Source organism: Dermochelys coriacea, chromosome 6 (assembly GCF_009764565.3).
Source record: "Dermochelys coriacea isolate rDerCor1 chromosome 6, rDerCor1.pri.v4, whole genome shotgun sequence".
NCBI lineage: Eukaryota > Metazoa > Chordata > Testudines > Dermochelyidae > Dermochelys > Dermochelys coriacea.
Window position 1 is genome coordinate 70251402 of NC_050073.1, and position 22826 is coordinate 70274227.

Genomic DNA, 22826 nt, shown 5'->3' on the forward strand with positions numbered 1-22826 from the left:
CTGAGGAGATATCTGGGTGTGTTCTGGCCCTGGATGCCATGCAGGGGAAGAGGAAGTCCTGTCCTCCACAGACCGGCCGGGACTAGCAACTAAGCCTGCTACAGGATTGGAGCCACCAGCTGGGTCTTCCCCAGTCCTGCTCCTTGCCCCACAGTGATTTACCTTTCTGTTGGATGCACTGGGCACCCGAAACAGACTGCTGAAAAGGGTCGCAGACCGCTCTTATGGCTTCCCTTTGCTTCCCCATCAAAAAGTCATTTTTTTGTGGGGAAGCAAAGAAATCTGTGGGGGACATAAATTCTGTACATGTGCAGTGGTGCAGAATTCCCTAAGGAATAATTTTCTATTGCTAATACAGGAAAGATCATTTCCCAGAACAGAAGTTGGTAACTCTCTCAGTACACTGGTGAAATAATTTTATTTCTATAATCTGAATACATTTTAAGTTTTTTAGCTAGTGCAGTTCATTTAGTTTCACAGTGACACACGTACCTGTTTTTATTCACAGGATATTACTAAAACCAAAAAGTGAAACACTAGCATATTGTTTCCAGTGTCCTTTACATTTTATGGTCTGTCTTCAAGTGAACTTTGTTTTTACTGTTGCCCAGAAAGACACACATGGGCAACAGGCACTACTGTCATTGCAAATCATCACTGAGCTAAAACCTACCAAATGCTGTATTACTCTTATGTGTGCTTGCTGAGAAGTACAAGGTCAGCCTACGCTTTATTTTCCCTTGGAAGAATATTTCACAGATGAACTTACTCTTCTTAAGTGTCTAAGATCCACAAATACAATTCCCTCTAGATCAATTCCCAGCTCAGTTGTCGACTGCTGTAATCCAAACTCTGCACCAACTCTGAGCAATTAGCCACCAACCTAGATGCTACTAAAGCTGTAACAACATGGTTTGTGCTTTTACCTGCAAGATTGCATTAAGCCAGAGAGACTCTGAAAAAATCCAGCATCCTTCTTCTCTTTAAGGTAGTCTAACATTTTCTACAGGAGAGAGAGATTTAGGTATAAAAATCATCATAATTTGACAATTTGCCAAATTATCATTGTCATATTGACAAAATTGGCCAGCAATATATTTGATTATTGCTCTTATTAAAATGTAGTTTGCTCTAGCCTTTATTATGTTAATGTGCAGTTAACTGTTCAATCAACCAGAATATTACCCCCCACATTTTTTGTCATCTAATCTAAAATTAACCAAACTCCTCCTAGCATAAGAACAGTAGTAATAAACTAAAATTCTCAAAATAATATGCTCCCTTTACAAAGAGAAGGCTTGTAAAAGTTTAATATTGTTACCTGCTGAACTAAGGTATTACCAGCATTTAGAATGGCAATGCCAAGTTTTAACGTTTCAATAACCATGGGGCCCAGTTCACCTGTCAAAACAATCATATAACAATTAAAATCTGTGTTAACATAACTGATTATATCGGAAAACAGAACAGAGAGTATACCTAATGTAGTTCATAATGTGAATTTAATTTTGATTTATTATATACCATGCATTTAGTAAGCTGATATATTTATATAATTGCATATAGGTTTAACATAATTTAAATACTTCACAGAAATTTACCTTTGCTTGCACTAATCATCTGAAGAACCATCTCAGCAGCTCCACGATCATGCAGACGAGCTTGCTGATAAAGAGTTTTCTGCTTTTCCATTTCTTTCTCCTGAGTTTGGAAACAAACACCACAATGAATGCACTATTTGCATGTACATACTGTATGACAAGTACAGCTATAGAGTCAGATGAGCTGCACTCAGGCAGAGCTTGGCTGGCCCACAAAATCTGATCCATAATGCACCAGGTGGCCAGAAGAAAGGCTTCTCTCTCAAACTGCTCCATCTTTTAAAAGACTGTTGGTTATACACAGTGCTTTTACTCTTTAAACCTTCTGTTCCTTAAGTCATCTGTTCCTCACCTGAACATCTCCTCTACAAGAGGGTGGAAAGTATTCAGCAACAAGAAAATTTAAAATAGGCAACATTGTTAGAATCTGAAGGATGGATTTAGTTGACTATAGATCTGTGTGCTTGTGCCAGATGTGATCATCAAAATTAGAAGTGGGCTTTGAGAAGGAGGTTGGACTAGATGACCTCCTGAGGTCTCTTCGAACCCTAATCTTCTATGATTCTAAAGAGAAATAAGAACTGACCTTTATGCTTTCTCAGCCCCTAAGATACATGTGAACTTCGTTAAAGGTTGGGAAATATCTGATTAAAATCACTTCCCTCTTCCTGCAGAATCTTTACCATTCCTGGATGCCACTTCCTAAACCAGTTCTTCCCCTCATATTGCTGCTAGTCCTGCCTGTAGTCTGCATGTTCAAATCTCTTTAATGGAGCAGTTTTTGTGATCCAAATTATTATGTATTTTTGTGATTTATTTGTACTGAGTACTTCTATTTCAATCTACTTGTGTTTATTTGTTAGGTATCTCCACTGAGTACATAACTAATATTCAAACCAGTTATAATGTTGGTTAAAGCAATAAAACCTGACTGATTGGTATACTATTACATTTTGATTCAACAATTATATGCAAATTGCTATAAGTGAATTATATGATTTGAAGAGTATTAGAGAGGCAGTGTGGTCTAGTGGATAGGGAACTACACTGCACTGAATCTGGCAATCTGGGTTCTATTCCTGACTCTGATAGTCTCTCGTACTATGCATTTATACAATACTTAGCACAACGGGGTTATGATTACAGTGGGGGCCTCCAGTCACTATCATACTACAAATAATTAACAACAACCACCAAGCAGAATTTCCAAATGAGAAGGGTACTTATGAACTGGAGGTTCTTTGAGATGTGTGGTCCCTATCTGTATTCCACTGTGGGTTACGCATATGCACCAGAGGGGAAAAAGGGCAGGTAGCGGAATACAGATATGGACCACACATCTCAAAGAACCTCCAGTTACAGGTAAGTAACCTCCTCTTCTTCAAGTGATGGTCCCTATTGTATTCCACTTTGGGTAAGTGACAAGCAGTACCTAAGTAGACAGTAGGGCTGAGCAGAATACTGCCATCCCAAAGGAGGCATCAACAGAAGAGTCCTGCGCCAGACATTACATATGTCTTGCAAATGTGTGATTGGAGCCCCATGTGGCTGCTTTTCAGATGTCCAGGAGGGGTATCTTCCTGAAGAGATGCCATAGTTGTTGCTTGTTGCGGGTAGAATGAGCTCTTACCCCATGGGGGGTGAGAGATTTAAAAGCTGAGAGCAGAGTAGAATGCAGCCAGAGATCCATTTGAAGATTCTCTGGGTGAAGATGCTGTGCTCTCTGACTTTCTACTATAGCAACAATCTCAGAGATTTCTTGGTTGGTTTTGTTCTCTGCACATAAAAAGCCAAGGCTTGCTAAATATTTAGGAAGTGGAGTCTTTGTTTCTCTGTGGAAGCATGTGGTTTTGGGAAGAACACAAGTAAGTGAATGGATTGGTTAACCTGAAATTCCTAAACTACTTAACAGGTGAATTTGGAGTGTAGACATTAATAAATGTATCCTTAAGGAATATATTGTATGGAGGATCTGCCATCATTGCTCCAAGTTCACCAATGCTTCTTTCTGAGTTGATGACTACAAGGAAAGTGACCTTATAGAAAGGAGGGACATGGAGCAAGTAGCCAAAGGCTCAAAACAAGGGAGGAGGATGACTTGGGAGTACTGAAAGAACAAGATTCACGTGCCACTGGAGAGTAGGCTTCTGAGTAGGTGGGAAGGTTTTTATTAGGCCTTTCCAGAATCTATTGGTCAGTGGATTTGCAAAGAGTGAGTAGCCCTGAGAAGTTGGATGGTATGTGCTGACCACCACCAAGTGGTCTTGCAAGGAGCTGATGGACAAACTTAATGTTTTCAAAGATAGGATATAGTCCAAGATGAGGGAAATATTTGTCGTCTCTGGGAGAATGCCTCTTTGGAGTGCTCAAGAAGAGGAGCGCTTCCATTTAGCTAGGTAACATTTTGTAGTAGAGTTCTTTCTACTGTTACAGAGGATGTCTCAAATGGATGTGGAGCATGAATGTTCTAAGGATGATGCCTATCCAAACACCAAGCCCTGAAGTGGAGTGGACACAGATTGAGGTGCTTGATCTTGCTGTTCCCACTGGGTCAGGAGCTCAGGGAATGTTGGTAGGATGATTGGTGGTCAGGATGATATCCATAGGCTCTTGGGAAACCAGAACTGTTGGGGCCAGAAGGGGGCGATTAGGATGCCCCATGCTCTGTCCTGCCGGATTGTGTGTAAAACTTGTGGCAGGAGCAGTCCAATCAAGGAAGAAGAAGAGTGTCACCCTGGGAATGGTGACCTAGTTCTCCTCTGGAGCAATATGTGGTGCATTTATTGTTCGCTTGAAAGCTGAACAGATCCCTGCCCTGGTTGAGGTCCTCCATTGAGTGAAAATACCATGCAGTACTGAGTCGTGGAGCTCCCTCTTGTGATCAGTTGTAAAATGTGCTTGCAGATTCCCTTAGCAGATATGTTGCTTCCCTTGAAGGTAGGTTGCCGATAGGGTGATTTGATTGCTGATACACCAGTTCCAGAGACTGACTGCTTCTGCACATAGGAAGGCGGATCTTGCTCCCCACTGCTTGTTGATGTAGAAGACAGTCATAGTGTTTTCTGACATGGTAAGGACATGGTAAGTGCAGATGAACAGAAGAAAGGACTCACATGGCTTCTGGATGGTTTAAAACTTCAGGATATTCACATGCACCCTGGATTCTCAAGATGTTCAGGCACATTGTGCTGTGGGGCTGTTCATGTGGGCTCCCCAGTCTAATAGGGATGCGTCCGTAATAATGGTCCTGGCCAGCTAGGAAGGAGGAAAAGGGATGCCCATGCATATCCAATGAGGATTTGTCCACAACAGCAGTGAAGACAATACCTTGGCCGGAACTATCACTATGAGGTTCAAGGAATGACAGCTTGGAGACTATACTGACCACAACCAAGTTTGAAGGCAATGAAGGTAGAGTCCTGTGAAGGGATGATGTAGGTGCACAAACCCATATAACCTAAGAGGAGCAGATATGTCTTGATGGGTATTCAAAGGTTGCTTGTGACATGAGCTATGTTATTGTTCATGGTCTGGAATCTGTCCTTGGGCAGGTACAGTCTTGCGGTGACAGACTATAAAGTTGCCCCGATGAAGTCCAGAGATTTGTGGGGGTGAGAACAGATTTTTTTTAACATTCATGCTGACTCCCAATGAAGAGAGGAGCTGTAGCATCATGGAAGGGGATGCATAGGCTTCCTGGCAGGACTTGGCAACAATGAGCCAGTCATTGAGATCACGATGTCTGATGTGGGCTGCTACTACTGAGAATATCTTGGTAAAGACTCTGCGGTTGCTATTCTGAAGGAGGGTACTTGGTGCTGAAAATGGTCGGAGCCTACCACAAATCTAAGAAAGCATTTGTAGGCAGGATGAATGTCTACATGAAAATAGTTGTTCTTCATATTGAGAGCCATGAACAGCATGCCCTTTTCTAAAGATGGAATTATAGCTGTCAATGTGAGCATGTGAAATCTGAGTTTGTGAATGAAGTGGTTGAGATGGCAGAGGTCGAGGACTGGTCTCCAACCACCCTTCTTTTTTGGGTATCAGGAAGCAGGTAGAGTAAAACCCTCTCCTGGTATTGAGGAGGGATGTATTTTATTGCTTGTTGCTGCACTGTCACCTCTTGTTTGAGAATACTCTCATAAGAATGGTCCCCAAAGGCAAGTGGGGATGGGTTTTTTGGAGGAGGTAGGGATGCAAACTCTATTGTTTAGCCAAAGTGGATGATGTTCAGCACCCACTTGTCCATTGTTACTGCACTCCAGGTGTTTAAAAAGAGTGCTAAATGACCCCCAAATGGTGTGAGGGGGTTGAGGTGTTGGGCTTAGTGTTTTGCAGCTCTTAAGATCTTGTCAATAATAACTTTGAGCCAGGGGCTGAGATTGAGGTGTTCAGTCTGTTACAGATGGTGTAGGGAAGTGGACTTTTGAACCCCCTGTCTCTTATGTGATGGTCCATAGGGACTCTGGTGGAAAAACTGCTGAGCCACATATCTAGATTTCACTGATGGGCAGTGAAACTTCCTCTTGGGGCAGGCATGTATCTCCCCAGTGAATGGAGGGTAGCACTGGAATCCTTTATGGAGAGACTTGTCCATTGAAAAGAAGTTGAAGAAGTGTGATTCATCGAAGGGGAAGTCCTCAATGGTATTCTGGACCTCCCTAGGGAACCCTAATGCATGAAGCCATGTCTCCATGTGCATGATAATAGCCATGAATGCTCCTTTCATTGCTAGATTAACTGATAAACTATGTAGAATAAATGTATTTGATAGAAAGATTAATGAAATAAGGATGGTTGCATGATGCTCCAAGAGATTAAACCACTCCAGGTATTAGGGGCAGCATAGAAGATGGCAAAAAGATGACAGTGGCAGAAGGAAACTAAGGGAGTGTTGAGATGTGAGGTAGAGCCGAGTCAAAAGAAGGGGAAATAAGAAATCAAAACAAAATATAGCTCAGCTGGCAGAATTTTTTTTTTAAATAATTTTGATTGATTACAATGTTTATTTTTGGTATTTTTTCAATTTTTATCTATTTACATTTTCACAGTTGCAGGAAACTATGGGGAAAATCAGACAGACAGAAATCTGACAGTAGACAATGAGTTTCAAAATATTAAAACTTTATAACCATTGAAACACAAACTGTCAAAATAGACAAAGTAAATATTCTAAAATCAAACTCTATTAAGTTCTCAGGCAGTAAATCTCTGTTATTTGAATGAAAATATTTTTTTCATCAGTTTGTACGTGTAACTTGATGTTTACTGATATTTACAGATAAAAATCTAATCTTTCCAAGCCTAAAAATAGGCAGGAGCAGATTCAGGCAAAGCCTTAAGGGTAATGGATTAGAAATTTGAGCTTGATGCAGACAGTTTGCCATCCTATTCTATAGCTTTTCTGGTTCCAGAAATTTGTGTTAATACATTGATCTGCTATTATATAAATAAAGTAGCAAAGCTCCTCCACATCCTCCACATGGCTATTGTCATTGCACATCTCCTATCAGGCTCCTGTTAAAATGATGTTCTGTGCTTTCACTCAGTGTGGAAAGGTAGTTTAAACTCTCACCTCAAATGTCTTCTCTTTTTCTTCGTCCTCTTCTTCCTCTTCTTCACTTTGACAGCTCTTTTTACATTAGAACGAGAAATTGCAAATTTTTACTCAGTTCAAAACAAATAGTGGTTATTTCTATTACAATTTGTGCTGAGTAAGCAAAAAGCAATTAACAGAAACTTTCTAAAACTATTACAGGCATAAGCAGTAAATTAAGCATATTAAAACCTACTCTGTGTAAATACTGCAACTTTACTTACTACTGACAATGCAGCTAGCTAAGAGATTTAGAGAGGGAAAAGCCATCAGTAGACAGAGCATTTAAAATATATATATTTATAATGTTTAACACTTGTGATCCTGAATGCTAAGAAATTGATATTCCTCTAGGCTGAGAGTGCCTTAAAGTATTTGCCCACACATACAAAAATCCAACAAATAAAATGAAGCTACTATTTCAGGTTGTGTTTTTTTTGTCATAACTCAGTATATTTATCTATGGTATTTGCTTTTGATCTCATTTTTTTTCTCAGATGAAGTTGTAATTACATTTGATCTATTATGAATATTGATTTTTATTGATTTGTGTCTGTCATGCTGTAAGTACTGATTGACAAACATTAATACCATCCAGGGATTAAAGCATGCTGATTTTCTATGATCTATTTCATAATAATAAAGATATTGTTAAGGAGCAAATATTAAGTCCTGCCTTTGTCCATATTCTAGGTAAATTCACATTGAAGTCAATGGTAGTTTTGCCTGAATAGGGTCTCAAAAATTTTATTTTAATGCATTAAATCATTTTCTGTTTAAGACAGTGTAGCAGAAGTGGCAAAATTATAAATTTTTGTAGTACAAAAAGTCCCTTGTCTGGGCCCTAACAATGGGCTAAATTCTGTGATCAGTTACACCTGTCCTAATCCAATTAATTAAATTCAACCCCGTGGGAGTGTGTAACTCAGGGAAGAACTTGATTCAATGTTTCCATATAAATATAGCTAGAGTACACACAAATAAATTGGAGGTGCATGTGTGGGACTGGGAATAGGGTTTGAAATTAAATATTTACCTTGGCCATCATGGCTGAATAGGCAGTGTACAAAGGATCATCATCTAGTTTGCTGTAAGGAGAAAAAATGTAATTCAAAATGCTTATTATGTGGGTTTAACATCTGAGGTTCTTATAATGCTGCCAGAATGCAGGTTTCATTTTCATTAAGGGGAAAGTATACACTTCATTATCTGCAAACCATGTTGTAGTCATATCTCCTAATCTCTCAGTCCATGTGAAATTCTTTGTTAAAACATATTTATTCATATGTATGTGCAGGAGAGTAAGATAGTTATGTATTTTACTGCTGATTAACAGGCAGTGCTGACATGTCTGGAAAAGCGGGCTGGAGATAACAGTTATAGCTGTTCTCGTTATCTAATGATTATCTGTGATAAGATTATAGATTATATATTCAAAAAACATAGGGAAGAATCTGCAAAACAGTGGAGGGATGCTTTGCTTGTCTGTAATTTGTTCTTCTACTAGTGGTCTAATTTCAAATAAGGCAGAAACTGGCATTAACAGGAAATCTCTCTCCCACCGGTGGTATTTTGAACCATTTCCCACATATTGCATGAAGTGTGATGAAAACCTGCTAATAATATGAACATTTGTATATTAGTACCAAACAGCAGTGGGATCATCCTGGCAGCAGGCAATAATTACTAGTTTGGGCTCATATGTCTCTGAGAAATTGAGCTTTGCAAAGTCTGTGTTACATATTCGCTACGTTTTATATATGCCTCTTCCCCTTTGACCCAAAAAAAGTGTTAAAATTTGTGCTAATATAAAGTTTATATAGAGGTTAAACATGAAAAATAAATACATAAGGGAAAATAGAAAGCGGAAAAGAAGAGCCAGAACACTCCTCATCCTCTACAATACTGAATTGCATTGGTACTAAATCACTTTTGTAATGAAAATATCTGTTACTGATTCAGTAATGTATGATTTTACTTCTGTTTGGACAATGAATTTACTTTTATGGGGTAATTCTATAATTAGTTAATTGAAAATTGGACTGTGTAGATTGGTACTGTGTAATTTTGAATGTGGTTCTACTTACCTTCTCTCAGTGAGAGCACTGCGACTGAAATGGAGGATAATTTGATGAAGTGGATCAGGGTGTTTTTCAGTCTCTTCCACCTCCTCCTCATCTTTTTTTGGAGGTGTCTGTACAAAGATTTACATTTAAATATTTTATAAATAAAGCATCAAAAACAACAAATTAATACAGAGAAAATTGAACTTAGTCAAAAACATTATAATTTTATTTTGTTTAATTTAAATTCTTTTGCCAATATTCATGATATTCAGCAGTTTACAACATCAGAAACATGTTATTTTGTATGACTATTAAACATTTACAATACCTGATTCTGTTACTCTTATTTGATAGCAAAGTTAAAGTTTCTCATTTACAATGTATTGATTTAGACAGCTACAAACCTTATTCAGCAGAAATTAATATGTAGGCTTCTGTGCCACCAAAGATGAATGAAAGGCCCAGCTGAGTTATTCAGCAGGAAAATCAGCTAGGAAATGGAACCATTTTTACTAATATACACAGATGCCTCCTGTAGAGAATTGTCAAGGGAGTGAAGACTTTACCGTGATATTTTTATACATCACTAATCTTGAGTCATAAGATCAGTGAGACATCTGTTAACCTTACATGTGGTTCTCAAACTTTTGCATTGGTGACCCTTTTCAAATAGCAAGCCTCTGAGTGCGAATCCCCTTATAAATTAAAAACACTTTTTTATATATTTAACACCATTATAAATACTGGATGCAAAGCGGGGTTTGGGGTGGAGGCTGACAGCTCACAACCCCCCATGTAATAACCTCGCAGCCCCTGAGGGGTCCCAACCCCCAGTTTGAGAACCCCTGATATAGACTGTTTTGATATTCCTGAGTAGGACTTATAGAATGTCACCCACCCTGTCTCACTGGGTGAGAAACTTTATCAGGCCTGTAGTGTGGTAGACAGTCCCGAAGGATGGTGGGAATGGCAAATGTGGATGCAGCCTTTCTTTTACTGCAGCATGTAACTACATATATAGGGCCTGTACTTTACCTGCCACCATAAATGTTGACACAGACTAGGAGGTATGTAGATGTACTTAACAAGCTGTGCAGTAATGACAGAAAGGTTCCTGAGAAGACCCATCAAATGTATTGCTTATTTTCACTAATTTTTTTCTCCAGACGCAAGTTAGCCATGCATACTTATGCCACACAGCCCTCTTTATTTACCTGCATACATTACATGCTCAATGTTAATGTTGTGCCAGATTTACTACAAATAAGCAATGAACACTCTGAACTTGATCAAATCAAAACTATTTTTCTCTTGAAGAATCAATGTCACTCTCTTTAAGGGGGGCTATAACCATCTCAAATATCTTCCTTCTATCCTAAGCCAATTTATCATTAAGCTAGACAAAAATCTCAGGAGTTTTTTGTTGTTTTTCCCCCAAATAAAGACATTTGCTTTCTGTCTTTCCTCTGACGCAAAAGCTGGCTGAACCACTTTAGCTCAAAGTTTTAATAAAATTCATCTTTAAGCAGAGACCAAGCACATGAAACATCAGCCCAAAAGGTGACAGTTTTTAGAAAGTTATGAGCAACTGAAAATGAAATCTTAGCGTGAAAACAGATACTCATCCTTAACTGTAGGTGTCTGCCTATTTTGAGGTTTCCATCATTGTAATATATGAACATCCTCCAAGTAAAAACAATAGCAATTGTGAAGTCTAATAGAATCCATAGAGTTTTTGGCAATTTTTGAGGTAAAAAACTCTCAGAGGGATAGGGGTTTTTTTTGTTTTGTTTTTTGAGTGGGTGTCTTTTGGGGTTGGTAGCAGTTTACAGTGTAAGGAGATGTCAGTACTGTGAATGACATTCCAATGGTGGAAAATCTTTTTCATAGAGGAACATTTTGCAGTGTTTGCAAATTCCACAGGGTGGACCTGTTGATCCTGCCACTGCTATGACATGGAAATATTCACCTCTTACAGGTAGCAATTTGCTCCCATGTAATTAATTAAAATGGTGATAGGTTTGTAAACAGTATGATCTTTTTAGTAATTTTTGTTTACTTACAACTGAAAATTTACTATGAAGTAGAAAACATGAAAGAAAAGGTACAATACTGAGGTTGCCTTACTTTTCTCAAGCAAATCTGTGAGAATGAAAAGCCATGGCAGCAAGTGAGTTAATGGGAAGGAAAGAAACTAGTACAACACAATGAAGACCAAATACAGGAGAACTGTACTGTCATGACATGGGTCAAATCTTGAATGGGAATCCTTGTCTAGTCAAAAGGGCTCCTGCCACTATTTTTAAAAAGTGAACAAAGAATCTGACTATGGTTGTCATAGGTGTTGGGATTACCTCCGAGATCTCTTTCTACTCAGCTTTCCAAGAACTCAGTTTGACTCTAGATTTTGTCACTCAGTTATTTTTATTTGGCACACAGCAAAGGTACACTACATTGATTCGACTGAAGAGTAGGAGCAGAACTGCAACTAGACATTTTAGCACCCGAAGTGAGCAAACACCCAGGTTGTCGGCGGGCAGAATCAAATTGGGGAGCTCTGGAGCTTGGCGTATGAGCCTCTACCACATGAGCTAAAAGCCAACTGGCTGTTAGCTAAGGCTGTAGAGCAGACTCATTTAACTCTAAGTGATCTCAGTGCCATTAGAGGGGACAGAACACCACACCCAGAAGGTGTGTGGGTTACACTTGCACTCCCGTCAGGGTTTTTTTTGGTGTTTCTCCAACCCCTTTTTCCACCACAGAAGTTTTGTGCCCTGGGTAGCTGCCCTGCTCACATTGTATTGGTTACAGCCTGCATAGGAGGTGGGTTAAGAGCATAATACATATCCAAATTTACACAGAAAACCTCTTTCTTTATATACATTTATACATTACATTGCATTTACTATGCATTGCATCAGACACTCTGGGTTTGGCTTGGTTACTTTGTAGGAACCAATCCTTGTATAGCATGCTCTTATATTTACCTCCTCTTACATTTCAGATTTATCTAGTCCATTGTAAACGGCAGGGCCGGCTCTAGGTTTTTTGCCAGCCACCCACTGCCCTTTTTTTTGCACCTGCCTGCCCCCAGCCCAACTCTGCCCCTTCCCTGCCCCATTCCAACTGCTTCCCCAAATCCCTGGCCCCACCTCCTCCCCCGGGCACACCGCATTTCCCCTCCCACCTCTCCCTCCCAGGCTTGCTGCATCTGGGAGGGAGGGGGGAGAAGCGGAGCAGCGGCGGTGTGCTTGTGGGAGGAGGCAGCGGTGGACTGGAGGTGAGCTGGGACGGGGAGCGATTCCTCTGCCCACCCCCTGGATTACTTCCTACGGCCCTCCCTGTGTCTGCTTCCCCCGCCCCGCCCTAACTCACCTCCGCTCCGCTTCTCCCCCCTCCCTCTCAGGCTTGCCACACGAAACCGCTGTGGAAAAGTGCCACCCCAAGCACATGCTTGCTTTGCTGGTGCCTAGAGCTGGCCCTGGTAAATGGTTCCCTGGGTGTTTCCCCCTTATCTGAGCTAATACAAACATTCTGTCTCTTAGCTTACTGACCCATTTACCTATCTTAGCTGGCACAGACATTCTATTTCCAGCCTACGGTTCCATTTACCTCCCTAATCCTGTCTCCCAAGAAATGTGGCCTTACCCATGTTTAATTACTCATGAATTTAGACCTACATTTCACTGCTTTTGTTTTGCTTTTTCACATTAGCATTCATTTCATTTGCATTATGTTTCTATGGTTTCTTTTTTAAGTTCACAACGGAGCAACACATTTCCAAGACCAGAGTAGTTGTAATAATTAGAACCACAATTAATATGAGGCTCAAAGTAGAAACCAGGGGATGCAAGCTCACCTTGTCCGGTATAGTCCACCATGGTGTAATTCTATATTATAAGCTTTCTCGGCCATTAAAACATCTTTCTGTAATGTTAATTTTGCTTTTATTTTAATTACATTATAAAAACTGGTACAAAATTTATTACCTCAGGAATTTTAGATGTGAAACAGAACATAGGCCAATTAAAATAACATTCCCTGGGTCTATAGTGGTCCTCTTCAGCCACCACACAATATTTGCTATTACCAGCATAGGCAGTTTTTACTTTACCAGTGTTCCAGCATATAATCTGTACTGTGTAATTTGGAGACTGTTCCTGAGGAGTGAACCCACATGCCAGCAACTTTGTCTGTAAAACATTATACCTGCACATGTAAGTGTGCCCCAGGTGCAAACAGCAGTACAAGTTTGGGGCTTTCCAGACTGTGCATTATATTGCAACAGTATTTGAGGAGGGAAAACAAACTTCTTCCACACCATATGGGTTTCAGTGGTTTCACATTTAACTTTGTGCTATTGGACTCTCATTAATTTTCGTAGCCTGCCCCAGCTGATGTTATCTCTCTCATACAAATTTTTTTACTTTTATGTGGTGACAAAAGAAGGCAAGTTTTCTTGCTTTATATCATTTAAGGCTGCTTTTACTTGGTACAGCATGTACCCCCACATACTATGTACGGTATTATTAGAACACATTGACTTAATGTCATACTTTTTAAAAGCAGACTGCACAATTAATTGTTTACAGACACATTCATCGGGAAGGGCCCATTTCCTTCAGAATGGCTGTAAAGGCTTTGGGTGAGGAGAAGAAAGTATACAGTGGTGGTAGTTGTCAACACCTGACCTTACCTTTGCATTTTTTTTGTTACTAAGGGTTTCACCTGCTGTGACTGCACCAATATTGCCACAATCAGGTTTATTATCAAACCAGGAATTCTCTTCTTTAACACTTTAATTTATTACCTCCCTTTTCTTTAACATTTTTACTCTAACATTTCCACAACTCCCAACAGTTTAATTCCCTCTGACCCTTCAGAGTTAATTTGTGCAAACCTCCTTTTAATGCCTCACTCTTTTTCCTTAAATCACTTACTTATCTTTTAAAGTGACACATATCTCATCTGAATTCTTTCTATGTCTCTAAGCTTACCTTTTATGTTTTTTGCACTTATTTCTTAACTTAGGCCAAAACCTACACTAGCACTTATGTTGGCAAAACTTTTGTCACTCTGGGGTGTGAAAAAACACCCCTAAGTGACATAAGTTTTGCTGGCATAAATGCTCGTGTGCAACAGCGCTATGTCAGCGTGAGACGCTCTCCCGTTGACCTAGCTACTGCAGCTTGCTGAGCTGGTTTTCTTTATGTTGACAGGAAAACTGTAAGCTTGTAAGTGTAGACATGGCCTTAGTACACTTTGCCTGTAAAGCTGCACTCACTAAATACAGTCCTTGAAGGACAGCTGCTTTTAACCTATTTGCATAAACCCAAAGTAACAAACATCATTTTCTCTCTTTTTAGGGATTTTTTCCATTTAGTTTGTTTTCATCTCTACAACTTTGATTTGCTCTTTATACTTTTGCATTCTTTTCTCAATGTGGCACATTTCATCAGTAAAGTTTTAGCCACTAGAAGTAATCCTTGTGAAATTGCTTCCTTGATTTGGTTCCCCCCACACCCCCTTCAGATAACAAAAGTAGATATTGTTTTTTCCAGGACTGCCAATGGGTCCTATTTTTTCAAAATTGCAATGACACTGAACAGACCTGTGATATGCTCAGCTATTTATTTATTTATTGCATTTAACAGACTTCTGCTTTTCTCTGCTAAGCATTGTTTTTTCTTTTTCATAGAATCATAGAATATTAGGGTTGGAAGAGACCTCAGGAGGTCATCTAGTCCAATCCCCTGCTCAAAGCAGGACCAACACCAACTAAATCATCCCAGCCAAGGCTTTGTCAAGCCAGGCCTTAAAAATCTCTAAGGATGGAGATTCCACCACTTCCCTAGGAACCCATTCCAGTGCCTAACCATGCTCCTAGTGAAACAGTGTTTCCTAATATCCAATCTAGACCTCCCCTACTGCAACTTGAGACCATTGCTTCTTGTTCTGTCATCTGCCAACAATAAGAACAGATTAGCTACATCCTCTTTGGAACCTCCCTTCAGGTAGTTGAAGGCTGCTATCAAATGCCCCTCACTCTTCTCTTCTGCAGACTAAATGACCCCAGTTCCCTCAGCCTCTCCTCATAAGTCATGTGCCCCAGCCCCCTAAATATTTTCATTGCCCTCCACTGGACTCTCTCCAATTTGTCCCTTCTGTAGTGGGAGGACCAAAACTGGACATACTCCAGGTTTGACCTCAGCAGTGCCAAATAGAGGGGAATAATCACTTCCCTCGATCTGCTGGCAATGCTCCTACTAATACAGCCCAATATGCCATTGGCCTTCTTGACAACAAGGGTACACTGCTGACTCATATCCAGCTTCTTGTCCACTGTAATCCCCAGGTCCTTTTCTGCAGCACTGTCAGTCAGTCCCCAGCCAGTATCGGTGCATAGGATTCTTCCTTTCTAAGGGCAGGACTCTGCACTTGTCCTTGTTGAACCTCATCAGATTTCTTTTGGCCCAATCCTCCAATTTGGCTAGGTCACTCTGGACCCTGTTGCTACCCTCCATCTTATCTACCTCTCTCCCCAGGTTACTGTCATCTGCGAACTTGCTGAGGGTGCAATTAATCCCATCTTTCAGATCATTAATAAAGATGTTGAACAAAACCAGGTCCAGGACAGACCCCTGGGGCACTCCTCTTGATACTGGCTGCTAACTAGATATCGAGCTGTTGATCACTACCCATTGAGCCCATTTAATACCACTCTCTGGAATTCCTTTTCCATTTGGTCCCAGTCTCCCCCTAATACTTCTCTGGTGAGTCCATGTCTAATTATTCATGTCAAGCTAGGCCTACAATAGGCAGGATAGTTACCTATGATTTTCCAAAAATTCAAATCCTTCTCCATATGCCAGTGCCTTTTAAAAGGTATAATGAGGCTTCTTCTGTGTATGTCAGTGTTAGCTCATGTTGAATTAAGACTTAAGCATATCCTCCTTTTGAGATACTGAAGTGGTATCTTCTTTTTCCATGGTCGTTAGACACCAAGGAGATAGCCATTTTAGAAATATTAGATAAATGCATAAAATCTGGAGTTAGGAATTCCATGGAGGAGAAAGACAGAAATGGAGATCTTTCAGAATCAGGATTAGGCACCAAGATGCAGAAGTTTGCTAATCCTCCACATCCACGATACATGAATGCTGAATTTCTGCTGAATATGGCTATGCATATTTACATTTCATTACAGAATACCAACAAGAAAATGCCAAAATTTAATTTGCGTTAAAGCTTAAAATGTTAAAATAAAGTATTATGTAACAACAAAAATTCAAAAAAGGGAAAGCATCAATCATGTTAAGTCTTCAAACAAATAATAATTAAAAACATAGGAACATAGGAATTGCTATACTGACAAAAACAGACCAATGGTCCATCTAGTCCAGTTCTATTTCTGAAAGTAATCAACACCATATACTTCGGTTGAGGGCATAAACCACCTTTAATATTCCTAAATGTGCAATATTATACCCTGGTGCAAATTTCTTCCTGATCAAAACAGGTGATCAGTTTATGCCCTGAAGCATGGGAATTGCTATTTTATAAATTTAAACATATAACTATGGTACACAAAAGTTAAATACATGTGTATATATATATTATATTATATAATATATATATATTGAAGTGAGCACTGATAACTAAGCCCAGTTACTTTAGTACTTACAGCCAAATCTTGAACTAGTTTCTCCTCAAATGAATATTCCTCTGTTTCTATCCAATAGTTCTGATAACCATGGAGGAAGAGGTTAATAGAACGGTGCCTGGGAGGGGGGGGGTGAAAGTGAGATCAAGAGGGGTAAACAGAACATAGTACAATAGCTTAGATGGTTAATGATTAGTAAGGATATGTATTTTGTACAATTTTGATCCTCTGATTGGTCAGTGAAATAATATGCAAACTAAAGCAAACATTCAGTGAAAAAACATTTTTCTTCAGACTTTTGAGCATACATGAGGTACATTGAGAGAGCCCACCAAATACCTCTCAATGCCACCACATTTTCCTGCATATGGATCTGTTTTCATTAGTATTATTGTGATAGACACACACTAGGACTGGGATGCCATTGTTTTAGGTGCTATACAAACACATGGAAGACATAGTTCCTACCCAAAGAGGTTTCAAATGCATACCAGAAAATAAATAATATGTACAATCTGACCAGCAAACATTGCTGTAGGAACCTTCACTTTGCAAAAAATAAACTTTAAGTACACAATAATTATGGTTGCTTTAAGTTCTTTAATTTCCTTGGATGTTTTTGAGAAAAGGAGGGAGAAAAAAATTATCCATGCTTAAAAACGTTAGCATTTAGATGTACTGTATTTGGCTCTTCATTTCTTACCTCAGTGGGATAGGAAGGGGTGAGTTTTACATCTTATTGCTGCTATTGTCTGACTTGAGACAATTTTTTGTAAGGCTGGGTTATAGAAGTCTCTTTACCATACTTCACATTATAACAGTTGTATCTTGGCATCTGATATAGGTGATTTCCAAATCAAAGTTTAGCTTGTTTATTTCAACATATTACAAAATGCAGCATAAACTGTGGTCAGAGCCCAATACAGAAAAATCTGTATTTTATTAAAACCCACATTTTTTTCTTATTCCTCAAGTTAAGACAGAAGCCTGGGGGAAGTAATTCTTGTTCCTAATCAAGGAGGAAGCCTAGGTGGGGAGAACATATATGGTAATGTCACAAAAAAGAATGGGGAAAAAAACCCCAACTAACTAAGTGCCTACTGGACATGCACAGAAGTGATTTTTCAATCAGTTATTTTTAATTCATTTTTTATTCAACCAAATATTTTCAAATTAGATTGTGGACACACACCATAAAGAACACTTTTTACAGACCAAGTTTCAAATTTAGCACTTCCTGAATTACGTTCAGGAAAAAAGTGTGACAATATTTCCTTTTAAAGTGGGAAAGATGCATTTTTAAACCTTGCATAACTTAATATACTTAAATGGATTTTTGTCAAACTTTACAAAAAAGTCACTTTTCAGTTGAGAATATGGAAAATATTAGTCCAAAAAGAGGAGGGGTTTTTGTTTGTTGTTTCCCCCTGCAGAAAGTTACTATATGAACAAGTGGAAATAGAGTCTAAATGAAATAGTACTATAACCGTTCACAACCGAATGACTGCTATAATTCTGGTGTCTTGCACAGTTGACTAGACAAAGGAAATTTAGTTTTAATTGAAAAGCAACACTAAGTGCAACTATTAAATCATCTGAAAGGTAGATATGTATGGAATTACCTAGGTAAAGATTTAGGCTCTGCAAACACTTGTGAATGTGTTTAACTTTATGCATGTGAGCAATCCCATTGAAGTATTTATATATATTAAGTAATGTGAAAGTGTTGCAGGATTGGGGCCTTAATATAGCCATAGAAATAAGCATACATTTTTATTCATTGAAGGGACACAATATATGGTCAGAAATTGATGAATAATTCTTCTTAAAATTGGAGGAATTGGCCCACCTTAGTGTTGGTCCACTAAGACAGCAAAATTCATCCAGCAACATTTAAGTATCTACCACATCAGGTATTCTGCAGCATAAAACTCCTTGACATTCACCAGTGCCTTTCTCCACAAACATAAATCTTTTCTAAGGTTATGTTCTTTCAGCTCCAAATTAAATAAATAATGATGTGTTGTCTAAGACATTTGGTTTAAAAATCCACTGAAAAAATATTTAAAAGTGCCTTTCACAAGAACCTAGTGTCCGATCCTATAAGCATATAGCACTGGACACAGTAATTACTATACTAAAGTACCACTGATTTCTCTGGGACAACTCACAGAGTAAATACTGGTCTTGGAAATAAGCTTCTGTTGGATATGGCCTTTACATTGCATGTTCCCTGTTCTATTTAAGATGGAGTTTTTGTTTTTAGAGGTACTCCATGCATCCTGTAAAGCAGCGGTTATTTAATTCATGGAGTTTTTCATTTGTTTTTCTTTTTATCACAGGTATAGTGCACTAAATGCACTGATGCTAAAAATCACGTAAATACGGTATACATAAGTTAAGAGCAGAGGGCATATCTGATTTATACACACACATAAAATGCTCTTTGTTGGGGAACGTAGTATTATGCACTTCCTATTTCTTTTTGCAATAATGAAATTATTATTTGGATAACCTCCTGTGAGTTATTGCCAGCATTGGTACCATTTAATCATTAAACCTCAAAGACTGACCAATCAGACTCCCTTATAAAAATTGTACAAATTCATGTTTTATGACAACGTCATATCATGGCTGGGAAAGGAATAAGTGCACGCATAAACAAGAGGCTCTCCACAGGTTACATTACCGTTAACATGAGTATAAGCCTGTCATACTGAGTTTTTTCATGTACTTTTTCCAGCCAAACACGTTGAAAGGTGCTCAGGAAGAAAGTGCTAATTTTGTGTCTGAAGAAAAGCATATAGGTTTTCATTTAAGAACTAACAATAAAGACACATGTTAAATTCAGTAAAGTAGTCTGCATTTGCAAGTTATGTTTGAATAACTGCCATGTACATTCTATTCTGCTGTATCTCTATGCACGTGTATATAAAAATAAAAAAAAATGTAAATAAAGTGCATTTCCTTAAACCATCAACTATAAATATTTAAATATATTCATATGACACACAAAATATACTTATTACTTAAAAGGCACTTTTCATCTTCGGAGCACTGTACAAACTATAGCTAATTACCAAACAAAGAGCACAGAGAATTAGTATTTATGAGTTTTGAAAACGTTCACTTTCTGAGAAACAAAAATATTTAAAAAAATACAATTACTATTTACTTTGTATCTCAAACCATTTCTCGGAACAGGAAGCACCTAGAAATCTTATGGGGAAACTTAAATAATCTCTTTATGATTTCTAGATGTACTATTTTATTTTATTTTATTTTATTTGTACTATTTCCTTAAACCATCAACTATAAATATTTAAATATATTCATATGACACACAAAATATACTTATTACTTAAAAGGCACTTTTCTTCTTCGGAGCACTGTACAAACTATAGCTAATTACCAAACAAAGAGCACAGAGAATTAGTATTTATGAGTTTTGAAAACGTTCACTTTCTGAGAAACAAAAATATTTAAAAAAATACAATTACTATTTACTTTGTATCTCAAACCATTTCTCGGAACAGGAAGCACCTAGAAATCTTATGGGGAAACTTAAATAATCTCTTTATGATTTCTAGATGTACTATTTTATTTTATTTGTACTATTTCCTTAAACCATCAACTATAAATATTTAAATATATTCATATGACACACAAAATATACTTATTACTTAAAAGGCACTTTTCTTCTTCGGAGCACTGTACAAACTATAGCTAATTACCAAACAAAGAGCACAGAGAATTAGTATTTATGAGTTTTGAAAACGTTCACTTTCTGAGAAACAAAAATATTTAAAAAAATACAATTACTATTTACTTTGTATCTCAAACCATTTCTCGGAACAGGAAGCACCTAGAAATCTTATGGGGAAACTTAAATAATTTCTTTATGATTTCTAGATGTACTATTTTAACAAGTAGCTGCACATCAATAGATGTTTTAAATTCTGAAACAACATACTGATAATCTTAAATTAAGACAAATGTTCCACTGAAGAAAATCAGGTTCAAATGTGAGATTAACATGAAAGAATGTGGACCACTATCTAGACTTCCAGAGGCTGATCAGAAGAAAGGGTCATAATACACTAGAATCTTTAGTATTTTCTAGGATGCTGGAAAGGCTGCTGCTTTTAACAACTTTCTGCTTTATGTGTCTAAAACTAATGTCTTACTATCAAATTTGGAATTTACTCTCATCCCAATATAATACAGAAACTAAACTGGGGAAAAACATACTCAGATATGAAGAGCTGCATGCAAAATTGTGATTCAAAAGGACTTAGTTACACTGCACTTGTTATTACTAATAATATGCAACTTGACAAACTTCCTAGAGTTCAGAGATGTCTTAAAGCCACTCTCAATTTAAATGATGGATAGATAATTATTTATGTATTTAGTATCATGACATGACAGCTTTATGTCACTGCCATAATGCTGTGAATTTTCTAGAACCTCTATATGCTTTATTCTGCATACAGCAATTGGGAAATACACCTACCGGCCCCACCATTTTTTTTCTAGGACCTTGCCATTTTGGGGTGGATGTCAAAATTCTGACTCACCAAAGCACAGTTTTATCAAAGGTCGTCCCTAGAAATTGCAAGTAGTAGTACTTGGCCAGATTCACCACTCAGAACTAGTGAAAATCAGGATTAACTTAATCACAAAAATGATGCAAATCTGAAATGAATCAGGCCCAATCTTTCTGGTACAGAGAATTCAGTAAGTTATAGATAATAGATAATAAAAATGCAAAAATGCAGAGGTTCACTTCATCCCCATCTTCTGCACGGCCATTTACCAATATCTCAAAAACTATGCAGGTGTGACTTTTTTCAGGGAAAAATAATATATCCCATTCTTTTTTCACTTAGCTGTTTCTTCTTTTAGAGGTTGTAAGCATATCCTGGGATAAATAAACTAATTTATCAGACCAGAATATGGTTGTCAAGATGTACCCACAAGTAGTACATCTTCTGAAATGTGATCTCCTTTTCTAAATCCTCAGAACTTTGGAAAGGATTAGCCACCACTCCAAAACTAGTTACTTTGTTTTTACATTATATTTAAGTCTCCCCCCTTCTCTTCCCTCTATGGACATGTTAGCTTTTTTCTAGCAAGAACTGTGTTCAAGAAAGATTCTCTAGTAAGATGGTACCATGGTTGTCTGGGAAGTGTAGATAAGCTCTAAGAATACAGAACTCCATGTCATTTGTAGAGATGGGATGTGTCCTCTTCACTGTACAATAAACCTTTCACTGGTCTTAATGTGGTAAACCTAACTTCCTTTCCCTATTATAAGTGCAATTACAAGGCTGCCAACACCAAACATGGAGATATATTTCAATTATGCATTTTTTAGAGGTAGATGAAATGCATTTTATTAACCATTCTGCGAACACTCTGTGAACAAAGCACATTGACTTTTAAAGATTTCTTTATTCTCTTAGGGAAGAAACAAACTTTATCCAGCACACACACTCACTGGTGAAATTGCGTTTTATCAACAGTGCAATGTTTCCCAACTTTGAGGGTAGGATCTCTTTGGGGGCCCTAAACTAGCCTGGGTAGAAGGCACAGAGCGAAAGAAAACCACTGTAGGAATGAAGAAAATTGCATGGCGGTGGATCTGTCCTTTCACCCCAACACAAATGTGATCTTGCAGCTGTGGGCAAAGAAGTGGATAGGCCCTAGGAGGGCACACACATTCTGTCCCAGCCCCCGCGTGCTCTGAATGCAGCTGGACACAGGAGTAGCTCACATGTGCAGGGCCACAGACTCAACCAGCAGTCTATGAGCCAAAATTTCTCGGCTCTATCACCACAGCTCTCATATAGGCTTTAAAAATATACATGACCCACCCCCCACATAGCCGAAAT

General features: G+C 38.3%; 1 protein-coding gene across 1 annotated transcript in view; it reads right to left on the bottom strand.

Annotated features, from left to right (window-relative positions):
- RYR3 (ryanodine receptor 3) overlaps window positions 1-22826 on the bottom strand; it is a 529369-nt gene that overhangs the window by 70982 nt on the left and 435561 nt on the right. The window contains exons 76-82 of the mRNA XM_043516837.1: window positions 16951-17047; window positions 9288-9394; window positions 8237-8288; window positions 7180-7236; window positions 1602-1701; window positions 1322-1401; window positions 927-1003 (exon numbers count right to left, since the gene is read on the bottom strand). Coding sequence (XP_043372772.1) covers window positions 927-1003; window positions 1322-1401; window positions 1602-1701; window positions 7180-7236; window positions 8237-8288; window positions 9288-9394; window positions 16951-17047 — 570 coding nt within the window. The remainder of the gene's footprint in view (window positions 1-926; window positions 1004-1321; window positions 1402-1601; window positions 1702-7179; window positions 7237-8236; window positions 8289-9287; window positions 9395-16950; window positions 17048-22826) is intronic.